General features: G+C 38.7%; 1 protein-coding gene across 3 annotated transcripts in view; it reads left to right on the top strand.

Annotated features, from left to right (window-relative positions):
* The window catches only part of tmem192 (transmembrane protein 192), a 59,414-nt gene that overhangs the window by 14,660 nt on the left and 30,957 nt on the right, over positions 1 to 13,797 (top strand). For all 3 annotated transcript variants that reach the window (XM_028805004.2, XM_051929840.1, XM_051929839.1), the window contains exons 3-4: positions 2,216 to 2,477; positions 8,872 to 9,006. In XM_028805004.2, coding sequence (XP_028660837.1) covers positions 2,216 to 2,477; positions 8,872 to 9,006 — 397 coding nt within the window. The remainder of the gene's footprint in view (positions 1 to 2,215; positions 2,478 to 8,871; positions 9,007 to 13,797) is intronic.

Below are 13,797 nucleotides of genomic sequence, written 5' to 3'. Positions count from 1 at the left end.
CAGTCACAGCCACAGCGAGGCTGTATGGGCGAGTATTGCTGTTTGTATAAAGGAGCCCCAGTAGTATTTCTAATATCTGAAATACTGAAACTGAATTATGGGGTCATAAGCGATCCTTGTGATCTCTTGGTCAAAATGCAGTGAGAATTTCCCATGGGTCAGCATCTTGTACTAAAATCCAAAGCTCTCGTATTCTGTTTTTTCGAGTTATCACGTTGCATTGTGTTTGTATGTAGTTTTCCCCCCAAGTACTCTGGTGTTCCTGTCATTTCCCAAACATACGAACATAAAGACATTTGACAAATGAGAGGAGACCATTCAGTTCATCAAGCTCATTTGTTTAGCTAATAACTAAGCTGTCCCAATATCTCATCCAGATTCTTCTTAACCTCTTTAGCGTTAGACCCGAGAGTCAGTCCACTGTAAAAGTGTTAGTCTCAAGCCTCTTTCGATCAACTGTATAGACGCGTCGCACTTAAGCGTTAGACCTAAGGATTACTCGGGCTGTAAAAGTGCCAACAGCGTTAGTGCCGAGCATTGCTCGGGAAACAACATTGGTGCGTCTTGCATAAGCAACAGGCCCAAACGTTACCCAGGCAATGGTGCAGATGTGTCTTCTAGCCTCATAATAGCATCTCGCATGAAACTTTTTTCAGCAGCTCAGGTGTTGTACGCTCTTGACAGTGATGTGGGCAGTGATGACAAAGTCTTCATGCAGTGAAACTGAAAGAGATTCTGATGAATCCGAAAGTGACGCTGTTGTCAATCGCACATGTGCATTGTTCTGTTCAAAAGCTGGTCAGTCCTGAAAGAAAATCTGTACGGAATTATTATACTTTCTACACTTCTGACTTTGTACTTTTAGTGTTTTGCATGTTTTACAGTAGAAAGATGAGATTTTTCTAAATTAGTAATTTTCAAGCCAAAAAATGCAATGCTTTTAACACGTTTTTTCAAGAAAAAATGTAACGTTAAGGAGGTTAAACACTGTCAAGGTTTCTGCTTCAACTCCATGTCTTGGTAGTTTGTTACAGGATCTCACAACTCTTTGAGTAAAGAAGAGCTTCCTCGCTTCAGTCCTAAATGCACTTCCCCTTTAATTTCTTCTGATGTCCTCGAGTATGTGATTCACCCTTAAGCAGAAAAAATCCACTTTGAATTTGTGTGTTGGGTTATTTGCTAATTTTAAATACGTAACAGTGAGAGTGTGGATGTATGCATGGGTGAGCCTTGAAATGGAGTGGTGTCTCATTCTGGACTGGCTTCTGCTATGTGCCCATATCTTATCCCCTGCAACCTTGGGTTAGGTCCCAAGTGTATTTGAGAATATGAGTAACTCTGCAGAAGATAATAATTTTAAAGCAATTGAAGTGGAAATTTTAACATGGATGAATTCTCTCTCAAGTATTACCAAAAAAAAATTCTTTGTCTGGACTCACTTTTTCAACCTTGTGGGAAATTGCAGCCTGATGTGATGGTGGCTCATCAGAAGATGTACACATGCACATACCTGTATAATCCTCTCTTATGTCCAGAGAGTTTGGAGTCAGTTTTTCAATCCCATTTTAAGTTGTACAAAGGACTGGTGTGCCCATAAAAAATCCAACTAAACAAGCAACTACTCAAACTCCTTATAGAAGTGCGCAGTCTGCATGGATTGTAATATTAACCAGTGAATTTTTCAGTTTCTTTCAATGCTTGTTAATTTACGTTTTTTTTTTTTAACAAAAAATGTAATTATAAGAATCCTTTATTGATAGATTTAAAAATAGCATTATTTTATAAATCAATATTTATGCAAAATGGAGTTTGCATGTTCTCCCCGTTTCTGCATGGGTTTCCTCTAGGTGCTCCAGTTTCCTCCCACAGTCCAAAGACATGCAGGTTAGGTACACTGGCGATCCTAAATTGTCCCTAGTGTGTACTTGGTGTGTGGGTGGGTATGTGTGAAGCCTGCGGTGGGCTGGCGCCCTGCCCGGGATTTGTTCCTGCCTTGCGCCCTGTGTTGTCTGGGATTGGCTCCAGCAGACCCCCGTGACCCTGTGTTAGGATATAGCAGGTTGGAAAATGGATGGATGGATGGATAATGACTGACTGACTATTTATGCAAAACAAATTATGGAAATGTGTTTACACTTTCATTTCAGTACTGAAGACCATATTGTTCTCCTTTGTGATTTTGCTCATTATTTTGTGCATCTGTTTTTATTTTTAGGTTTCGTTTACAGGATTGTCTTTTGTATTGATCGTGTTTTGCACCATAAAAGAAAAGAATGCACAAGACTGTAAAGAGTATATCCATGATTTTGATACTCAGACTATTGTCTGCATTGGAAAAGTTTCTTTGTGGCTCATATTTGCTGTTTTTGAGCGCTACGTGCAGCACCAGCATAGCCAAACCAGGAATCGGGGCTATCTCTTGTTTTACCGCTCCACGCGACATCTCAAGCACCTTCCCTTACTAATTCTCAGTACAGGTAAGATGGTGTATATTTTGTTTTCCATTAAGAATATGAATGAGGGATGAGTTTATAATTAAATCTTTCCAGGTTTTTGTTTTAATTTATCTAAGTTTGGATATGAACCTGTATTTTAAGACTTTAAACAAATCTGACAAATTTTGATGGTAAGAAAAAACTTGGTGTAGACTACATACAGTACATTTATGTAGATGTTAAAGATATGTGGTAATTCATCTATAACAAAGTGTAGCAGATCTTTGATGTCCCCAGTCACAGCAACAGGCTGATTCTTTTTTTCCTTGGAGGATTTTAAAATGTCTCTGCTATCTGTTTGTGTCTTTCTCACAGCGTTTAAGACATATAGAGTACAATTTATGACAAAAAAAAAAAATCTGTGTTTAAGAAATCCTGTCCTTGTTGCCTGATTCCAGATCACTTGCTTTGTTGGCACCTCAATGCTTTCCAACTGCATTTGCTTTAGATACCCTAGTTTACTGACACATTAGAAATGTGCAGTTGACACGGGTGGATTAAGTCAAACACAAGACAGTAAAATTGCTAGGGTATTGTATATCTGACTTGTATTTTAATACTACATCCACAGTCAGAGTATCGAAAGAGACATACATAGTTAATATTATTTTTGTCTGTAAGGAAAATTTAATAATTTAATGTTCACAAATGGGCCTTTTATTCAGTGAATTACAGGGTGAGCCAAAATGAAGTACCACATGTCTCGAGGCCATTGTACGATGTAGAGGCAGCTGGTTGGGTGAGGTGGGGGGTCCTTTCATAGGTGATCCTTTGTAGTTTTCAGTTGGCAACATGCCTTGGTCTGGTGTGCACCGTGCTTTCTCTGTCGAAGCGTTCTTCAAAAACAACTAATTCATCATCACTAATCACTACACTAAGCGCCTTCCAAATGCACTTCAGCATTCCTCCTAATGGTGACGTCCCAAATCGGAAAACATAATATAAATATAAACAGACGGGCTAAATATAGACAGACGGGTACAACATTGAACAGAAAATCTCCAGGCCGTCCTCAGACTGTACGAACGCCTGAAAACATACAAGCTGTAAAGGGCACCAATTTTGCAGTCTCCTAGACATTCAGCATACAAACATGTTCATTTCCCACACATCTTTGAGGAGGATTTTGCATGAGGGCCTTAATTTCCACCCATACAAATTGATGGTTGTGCAAGAACTTGCTGAGAGAGACTGGGAGCGCTATAGAGAGTTTTGCGAGAACATTCTGCAGACTGTTCATTGAGATGCCATCGCCATGTGCAGCGATGAGGTACATATCCATTTGAATGGTTGGTTTGGAAAAGGAATATAGAGAGAAAGCTTAGGGAAGAGACCATCATAAGTGAGGAGCAGTTTGATTTTATGCCAGAGAGGGGAGCAACTGATGCAGTCTTTGCATCGAGACATCTCATGAGAGAAGCATCAAGAAAAACAAAAAGGGTCTGTATATGGCATTTATTGATTTGGAGAAGGCTTGTGATAGAGTGCCACATCAATAAGTCTGGAGGTACATGAGAGGGAGGACCAGAGGAGTGTGTGAGGATTGTCTATGGTATGTACAGTATGACAGAGTGAGAACTCTGGTTTAAAGCAGTGTCAGGGGAACAGACAAGATCCCAGTTACAGTACAGTAGGTGTGCACCAGGGATCTTCTTGAAGTCTTTACCTCTTTGATCAGGTTATGGATGTGTGGAGCCACGGTGTAAAAGACCAATCCCTCTGGTGCAGGCTTTTTGCAGATGACATTGTGTTGTATAGCACCAGAAAGGAGGAAGTTAAGAGTTGACAAGGGCTTTGAAAGACAAAGAATTGAAGATAAATAGGAAGAAGGTGGAATTCATAAGGTTTAATGCAAATCAGGATTTAGAAGTTGGCTTTCAGTGAGAGCTACTCAAAGGAGTGGACAAATTTAAATATCTAGGATTATTGGAAACCCAAGATGGAGAATCAGATGCAGAGATAACTAAAAGAGTGCAATGTGGATGGAACAAATGGAGGTAGGTATCGGGAGTTTTGTGCGATCAAAGAATTAAGCAGAAGGTTAAAGGTAAGGCTCTTAAGACAGTGGTGAGACCAGCAATGATGTATGGAGCTGAGACAAGGGCAGTAAGTGCAGGAGGAGAAGTTGGATGTGTCAGAAATAAGAATGTGGAGATGGATATGTGGAGTTATAAAGAAAGACAGAGTAAGAAATGAGACAAACAGAGGTACAACTAAAGAGGTAGAGACAGCTAAGAAAGTACAGGAAATGAGGCTGAAATGGTATGGAGAAGTGATGAGGAGAGACAATGAAGATGTGGACAAAAGAGTGTTGGGAATGGAAGTATATGGGAAAAGAAAGCGAGGGAGGCCACAGTGGAGGTGGAGAAAAAGATGTGAAAGGAAAAGGGGGAGAAGGAATGTGGAGGGGGTGCAGGACTGAGCTGTTTGAGATGGTAGATCAAGAACATCAACCTTGCATAGAAGAGGGAAACATTGAAGAGGAAGAAGTGTGTATCAACTTTATATACATCTTGTATAAGATATACATAATTATTAGTATTTGGAATCTTTTTTTTTTTTCTTTCTTTTCACACCAGCTAAATTATAAATAGTGCAATGGTACTTTTTTTTCGCCTGAAAAAAAATGCAGCTTACAATGATATCCACTAGAGGGCACAGTTGCCATTTTATTTTGGTATTTCATACACTATAAATCCCTGAGGGAAAATTGTCTTTGTAGACACAAGTTAAGAAACAAGATTTTCCTTTAAAATATATATATAAGCACAGAAAATAAGATATGCTATAGCTAACAAAAATATAAATGACTGGATTAAAAAAAATCAATTAAATTGTTACTGCATAAACAAAAACTTAAAATTGGTAAATATCAGGCCATTTTTAGTTCATATGGAATTCTTTTTGTGGGGGTGTCAAACTCAAGGTCTGTGGGCCTTTAATAAAGCAGCCTTCTTTGTTGGTATTCAAAACATTACCTACAGACTAAGACCCTTTTAACATGCATTTTATATATACTGTAGATTGTATCAGTATATGATTGTGTGTGATTGCATCTGCCCTAATCATTTTGAGCCTGCTAGATGGAGCTGCCCTTCCATGAAGCTGCATGTATGGCAACATAATTAGGCTCACCACAATTATCAAATAAGCTCTTTTTCAGTTCTGGTTACAGCTTGCTACATTCCAAATAAAATTTAGCAAACCCAATTTTGTAATTTTCGATTGACACTGAAACATAACAACCGGGCTTGCCTAATTAAGGGTGGAAACCAATTTAAAGTAGAAAGTAGTTGGGCCAAAAACATGCAGCCATAGTGGGCCCCCAGGACTAAACTTGCAAACCACAGAAATAGTTCATATTAACATAAAAGCGGAGTACTGCATCCTCTGTTTTGTGCCTTCAGATCTGTTTTGCTTTTTTATTGCCAGATTCCTACCTGCCTCCAGTGTGCCTGATGGCAAAGGTTTACGGCTACACCTTCAGATAGGTGCCGGCTCTACACAATTGCATTATCTGTTCCAGATATTCCGTGATCTGATCTGTTCTTATAGCTCTATCATTACTCTTTATTGCTTCTTTCAGTACATTTTCTTTTATTTCATCTTCAGTATATCCATCAAACCAGCAACACCCTGTCTCATGTCTTTTGGTCAATTCAGTCCATTATGTTTTTTGTTTTTTGTTTTTTTTGTTAGCATAGCTTGAGAAGTAAATATAGTAAATGTTAGTTCTTCAATCATACTGCCTACCCCACAATAAGCTTTATTTTCAACTATAATAATTTTTTATCAGTATTTTCTCGCTGACATGAAACATAGACTGAAGTAAAGCTTGGGTTGAGTCCTTGTCTGGAAATAAAGAGGGTAGACAGTTTATGATAGTCTCTGTGTGTTACCAGTCAATGAAGCCCAATTGTTATGTGTTGAATTTACAAAGAAATCCTTTATATGGTTTTGTCCTGTCATGTTAACTGGTCACAATGCAAAGTAAATATCCTAATATTATTCATTGTCCTGTGGTGGGTTGGCACCCTGCCCAGGATTGGTTCTTGCCTTGTGCCCTGTGTTGGCTGGGATTGGCTCCAGCAGAGCCCCGTGACCCTGTGTTCGGATTCAGCGGGTTGGAAAATGGATGGATGGATATTCATTGTTCACGTTAAATTTGATTTACCTTTTTATTTTTGTGTGGTGGTGCAGAGCCCTCAGTACCCTTACTTCCCATGGCTGTGTCTGTTGGATGGACTACTGTGGCTCTCTGGCCTCCTGACCTCTTTGGCTAATATGATATACTTTCCCATGCTAGTATGTTGTTACTCTTGCTCTTCCCCTGATAATTAGGAACCATATCATATGCACTTCAGAAAATGGTCATCTTCTTGAAGCTAAGCATGTTCAGGACCAGCCAGTGTCTGAATGGGAGACAATCTAGGAAAAGCTTAGGTTGCTATTGGAAGAGGCATTGGTAAGGCCAACAGGGAGCGCTTACCCTATGATCTGAATGTGGATCCCAACGATCCAGTGCAGTGATGGGGACACTGTTCCATAAAAATGGTGCTGTGCTTCAGATGAGACATAGAATCGAGTTCCTGACTCTCTGTGGTCATAAAAGATCCCTGAGCATGCTTTGAATAGAGAGAGGTTAGGAGCACACGCTGATAGAGTGCATTGTCGCACCCACCACACAACAAACCAACTCAGGATCCAGATTAGGACCTGAGTACAGCCATGCAACGGGTGACACCTCAGCACCACACTACTTCAGATGGAGTGGAACAGTTTGAGGTTTTTTTTATGGTGGCTGGAGTTTGCCACCTCTTTGTATAGAGTAAGGTGTAAATTGCCCTCCATTAACTAGTCATTCTGGTCCCCTAATCGTCAACTGTCTCTCTCACCACTTCACCACCTAAGAACTAATATGTGGTAAATGTACTGGTGACAAAAATGACTGCCATCACATCATCAAGGTGGATGCTACACATTAGTGGTGGTTGGAGTTGCTCCCCACTCACTAAAGTAGCTTTGAGTAGTGAGAGAAGCACTTCATAAATGTACAGAATCGTTCATTATCCGTGTTCCCAGTCTTCTGATGTTCAAGCACCTGTCAAAGACACATCTGCTTACAGAGCATTTTGGGAATGTTTTTAGCTTTCTATCCACTTTCTGCCCTCTGGATATGTACAGGTTAATTTGCCCACTGCTTCTGGAAAGCAGTTAACTAACTGTTATTCAGTCTTAGATGTTGTTCAGTATTTAGCAATTGCTTTTTAACTAGCTTTTGGGAAGTACAGCAAAATGACACTTTTTATTGGCTAACTAAAAAGATTACAATATACAAGCTTTCGAGGCAGCTCAGACCACAACCTGAGCTGCCTCAAAAGGTGGTGTATTGTAATATTTTTAGTTAGCCAATAAAACGTGTCATTTTGCTTGACTTCCCATTGCATCTATAATGGCTAACATGGTACAACACCCTACTACTATTAACTAGCTTTTTAAATGCATATATGCCACACACAAGAAATCTGTGCTAGGGTTTTACAGAACAACAACTTGACCTTCTAGTTTAACATTAATTGTGTTAATGAGAATAAATTGATTTCAATTTATGTTTAACAATTCTGCTGCAGTGAACAGGTACCGTTGTGCGTCCCAAATGATGCAAGTCCTGACAGTTCCAAAAATGACCGCTGCTCACCATCAAAAAACCCTGTCTAGATACTTTACAGGGCCTTGAAGACGCTTTATAAAGTAAAATATTTATTTTTAACAAGAAAAGCTCTGAAACAAAAGCAATCTCTGCAGTGTACAATAAGGTGAAACAAAGCAAACAAAGTCCTAAAACAGTATATCCAAATGAAGTCAAAAAACAGAGCACAGGGTCAAAAATCCAGTAATTGCAATAAGCACAGCAAAGTCATTGAACCCACCAAACACGCCCAGGTACATTTGAAATGAACTGCTGGGAACTGTGGGAGGCCCTCCACATTTAAAGGTGGTAGGGCAGTTCCTAGAGGTGATTTGCAGGTTGCTCCACCCTTTGAGGGGACCACCTATGAAACGCATGGAATGTAGCACAGTTGCAGAGAACCAAGCACATGGTAAAAGAAAGTTACAGTAGCATTAAACAATGATCAAAAAGTGAACAAAAAATACATAAAACAGGGATATGAACCCCAGCCAGGGAAGGAATCTTGGCTGATATATAATATATGGTACAAAGTAGCTCATGGCTATTTGTTGTTATGTAACCATTATACTATGTTTGCTTACTTATCCTTTTATTGCCATTCTATGAAAATTTTCCCCTAAATTATTTCTGATAAAATTCAATTTCTGAGTCCTTACATGTTTTTTTTTTCCTCTTTTTCTACAGGAAATGCTGCCCTTTTGCTTATACTGTCTGTAAAACGTTCTTTTGACAGAGATGATCATTTATATACTTACCTCATATTTGGAGTGCTTGCCCTGGAGCTTTTCTTTTCTGCTCTCAGTCTTATCATTTATGCAGGTAAGAATTACTTTTTTTTTTTTACAGTAGCAGTAAACTTTTGCATCATTAATGGGTCATTTTGCAGTATTAAATGTGTCAGTATAGCATAGTAAGTGACCACTTTATAAAATATCTTTACTTAAAACCAAGTTGGTTCCCTTGGAACAGTCTGAATTTGTTGATGCATGAACTCAACAGTTGTAAATAGTGTTGCACAGACATTGTAGCCTATGATTTATTTAAAGCTGATACCTCTATACAGGATGATTTACAACATCTGAGATGCAATTAGCTACAGTTCTTTTTGTCTTTATAATTGGAGCACAGACAGGTGAAGCAACTTGCTCATGCTCACATGGTGTCAGTAGTGGGATTTGAGTCCACAGCCTTAGGGTTTGTAGTCTAAAGCCTTAACCACTACACCACACTGCATGCCAACGTTGACTGCATTTTGTCTGACAGTGTTGAAAAGTACCTCGTGGTGAGTTTCTGCTTTAAAAAAGTTGTTCCATCACATCCCATTAATGGTTTGATGGGATTTCGATCCGGTTGTAGAAGAACACTATTCCACTATCCCATCCCTGGAACTATTGCAGCTCTTTCCTTCCGTTTTGTAAGTTTAACACATTTCTGTTTTGCTAGTTTAACACCTTTACTTCAAATTTTAGTCAGTTTTGATCTAATTTGTTGATTTAATACCGATAGCCTATGTTTTTACAAACATTTCTTTACATTTTTCAGTGATGACATTTATTCAGTTTTATTGGAGGATTGCTTTATGCTCAAGAAGTGTTAATAAATTTGAATGAAAAAAGAAATTGGAACAGTTTTAAAGTTATTTTTGATTTCTATTAACATTTTAGAAATTATTAGTAAACATAGTAACACATGTTAATGCAATACTGTTACTATATCAGCATAAGCTTTAGCAATTTAATAGCAAATAATTCAAGGCGAGTTTAATCATGCCATAGTAGAAATCATACCTGTTATTTAAACAGCTTTTGTTATTGCCTTTTTATTCCATTGCGAAAATTAGTTCAGAAATATCAATACATGGTTTTTGAAAGGCTGTGGAGTCCGATTAAAAAAAAAGTACCGACTCTGACTAAATGTAAATCTACTCTATAGTAAAATACTAAGGTCTGTGTGTCCAGTCTCTCAGAGCAATTTGATTGGTCATTTTCTCTTTGATGTGATTGGTCAGTTTGGATTTGCTGAAGTGATGAAAGAGGAATTACAAGTATCAGTACATGTGGAGGAGTAAAGGTGCATGCTGAGAGAGTCGTCTTCAAAGATGGAAAGTATAAAACCAAACTGGAGATGAGAAAGATGCCTCAAAACTAATGATGGAATCTCAGCAACAGCTGTTATGGTAATGTGCTTGAGAAAGGGAGTGCCGGTGATGACATCTAACATACACAGGGGGTATAAGATAGCAAATATTTTTATATTATTCTATTGCCCATATTCAATGGGTACCATGGCTAGTTGTACTATAATGTGTTAAAATTTCTAATTTAACATATACCAATTCGATTAAGCTTTTTTTTTTTCTTTTAGATTTTTAATAAAAAATGTAGCCTCCTTTTTAACTCTTAAGTTTTGTCTTTCGTTTAATGTTTCTCAATGTTTGTAAGTTTTTAATAAATAATATAAAAAATCCACAACAGCGCCACTACAGCCTTTAAACCCAAATGTTAAGAGTTTAGGGTGCTAAAAAGTAGCTTGATGATTCACGCTGGCAGGGATGACATACCTTGCATCTTGTATGTTATGTGCTTTCAATCAACATATATTAATCTAATTACGACTAAAGGAGTTGGAGTTGGTGGTATCATAAATTAGGAGCTGGAGTCGAACATTGTGTGTACCAACTCCACAGCTGTGAATTTTTGACAACCCTCTAGTGGGCAGTGATGGGACCAAGGACCTGTGATTTGCTGTTGCTTTCGTTTTAATTGAGTGAGTTAGAAACGTATAGCTTTTTTTAATACAGCATCACGCATAGCCCTGATATGGAAGCTGCTAATTCATCCTCTAATTTAATGGACATAGCTAAAGTTAAAATGGATGAAACTAATAATGTGTTTCTGTTTTTAAAATAAACCCATTGCTGGAACTCCATCATTGTCCATTTCTCCTATTTCACACACAAGCTATTCATTACATGGCCACATATCCCAGTGAGGGTATAGTGGGTGCTAGCTAGCTGAAAAGAACATGTTTTTGAATATGGACACACAGCAGAAAATCGGTCAGTTTGAGTATTACATTGACAGTAACAAGAAGTGCAATACTCTATAAAGGGAGTCAGGTTCGTGGAGATTAATTAAAGGAAAATCATATATATCTTGTATATAAACGTCTACGTGTGGAAGTGTGTGTGTCTGTATGTCTGGCCTAGAAGTGCGAGGCTACAGCATGAAGCTCAAAGAGCCAGCAAGGCAGCCCCAAGTTAATGAGTCAGAAGAAGAAAGAAGTTTGAGGCTACAGCATGAAGCTGAACGAAAGTGACTACGTCGCCAAAGTGAAACCGCCGAAGAAAGACAAACAAGAGAGAAACTCACTGAGCTGTTGATAGACAAGGGGGTCAAGTATATCCGCAAAACAAAACCGCCGACTGAGCATTTCAGTTTTTTTGCAGAATTATAGCTTTGTACATTGAATTGGAAATGTCTAGCAATTTGTATCAATTACTTGCCTTCATAAGGCAATCACATCAACATATAGGACACTCCTGTTGTGCAAGTGATACACTTTGTGATGGACAGCCAGCGGTTCAGTCTGGCCGGGACGTCCATAAAAGAAAACAATGGAGGAAGGCAGTCTTTTCAGGGCACTACATCCCCTGGGACGCTAGGTGGCAGCTTCCCTGGACGGCAACGGTTCCCTGGATTCCCTCAAAGCATCCCGGGATGTGGAGTCCATTTTCTCAGCCCTGTTGGGTGCCGTGGGTGCCGCCAGGGGGAGCTCACAAAGAACCTGGGGACTACTACTGTTACGACAACCCAGAAGTACTTCAGAGTCATGAGGACAGAAGCCCGTAGTACTTCCGGGCTACTTTAGGAAGAATTATGGACTCTTTAAAGGACTGGTGAAGACCCAGCAGGAGAGCCGGAGTTGGGAGGTTGGGTGACTAAGCTGCTGGGAGTGGAGGATTGATTTATTGTATTGGTTATTGAAGAATTGTGTAGTGGGTGGTTCTTTGTGCACTTATTGAAGAAATTATTAAAGATTCTTCTTGGTGCTTTTTACAAGTGTGTCTTGGACGTCTGTCTGGTGGGTTTCACGGGGCAGCAGTGCCTCTAGCATCCACAAGTTTTTATAAAATGGTTGGAAGATAATTGTACAGATGGATAGAGAAGAAATTGACTTGCATCTTTTTTTTGAGCAAATGTGTGGTTTTACAATCCTTGTCTATGTGTTGTTCCAGTCATGAGTATTCAAAGGGGCTTGGCTAGAGCTTAACATACACAGGTCCACCTGGTGTTTTTTTTAGTTCCAGTTGACCTCTCTGAATTGCCTGCTGGCAGTATAAATTGTGAGCAAATATACAGACGTGTTATAACAGACCTGTGTGTGTGTTTTTTGAGAAACTACAGAAGTTTCAAAAACACCATTCTCGTAAACCAGAGGACTTGACCATAAATAGAAAAAAAGTCAAAGTATTAGACAGTAACTTTAAACAGGCATTGCCAGCTACAGTTGCAACAATTAAAAAATGGAGGCAAGTTTCAAACCAGATGCTGTTTCTACATCTGTGGATAGTCTGCACGCAGGATAACTTTAGCTGCTCTACAGAGTAAAATGTATTTACTTAGTGTTTCAAAACAACAATTTAGGCCAGACATTTGTGTGGCTCAACTCATAATGCTTTGAAGCACAAGGCCAATCTCAAATAAGGTTAACGCAAGAGCGTAATTGCAGAGATGCACTGAAGTGAAAGTGCAGCATGGATGCCGTATACTTAAATGGCGTGGGAACCCATAGGATACCTTCTCTTGATAGCACTAATTACTGCTGTAAGGATTAGTTCACCTCAATAGATAATTCTGAATTATTACACAGGCAGAAGCAGTGACAAAGTCAGATCAATTTAGTGAAGCACATTGAAAACAGCAGAACAGAACAGAGCAACTGAAATAAAGGATTAATATTCAGCTGACAAGTTTGAATTTCAAAATAATTGGCCTTAAAATTGGGACAAATGGAAAATAATAGGAAGTTTAGAAAACTAAAGCATCGGGAGTTTGTGAAATTTGAAATGTAAATCGGACTTATCTGTGAAATATTACTTCTCAGTAGGAGTCATTAGCCAGCTAAAGTGTCCTCAGTACAATCATGCAGACATAAACCTCACACAAGAAAATGTCACAAACCTGAGAAAGTGACATGCTGATAAATCTGATTTTAAAAAGTGTATTGTTACAAAAGCAGCTTTAAAGACTTAGTAGATTAAAGTACAGTGGACCCTTGACTTACGAACTCAATTCTTTCGTGAGGGCTGGTTGTAACTCAAGTTGGTTGTAAGTCAAGACTATTTTTCCCATAAGAAATCATGGAAATACCCATAATGTATTCCGAACCTCCCACAGCAACACTTACTTAACCTTTTCATAATAAAAAAGGGTTGTATAATGTGCATAATTTACCAAAACACCAATAATTTTTCTAATGTACTAACCAAAAAGTTATAAAAAGTGCCTAGCCTACCAGAAACAACAATTTCATACTGTACTCACCATTTAATTTGACATCTTTGGGCTGCAGGAAGGGAGGAGGAGGAGAATGAAATGGAAGGTGGTT

This window comes from Erpetoichthys calabaricus, chromosome 7 (genome assembly GCF_900747795.2).
Source record: "Erpetoichthys calabaricus chromosome 7, fErpCal1.3, whole genome shotgun sequence".
Taxonomy (NCBI): Eukaryota; Metazoa; Chordata; class Cladistia; order Polypteriformes; family Polypteridae; genus Erpetoichthys; species Erpetoichthys calabaricus.
This window is presented reverse-complemented; position numbering and strand designations above follow the sequence as displayed.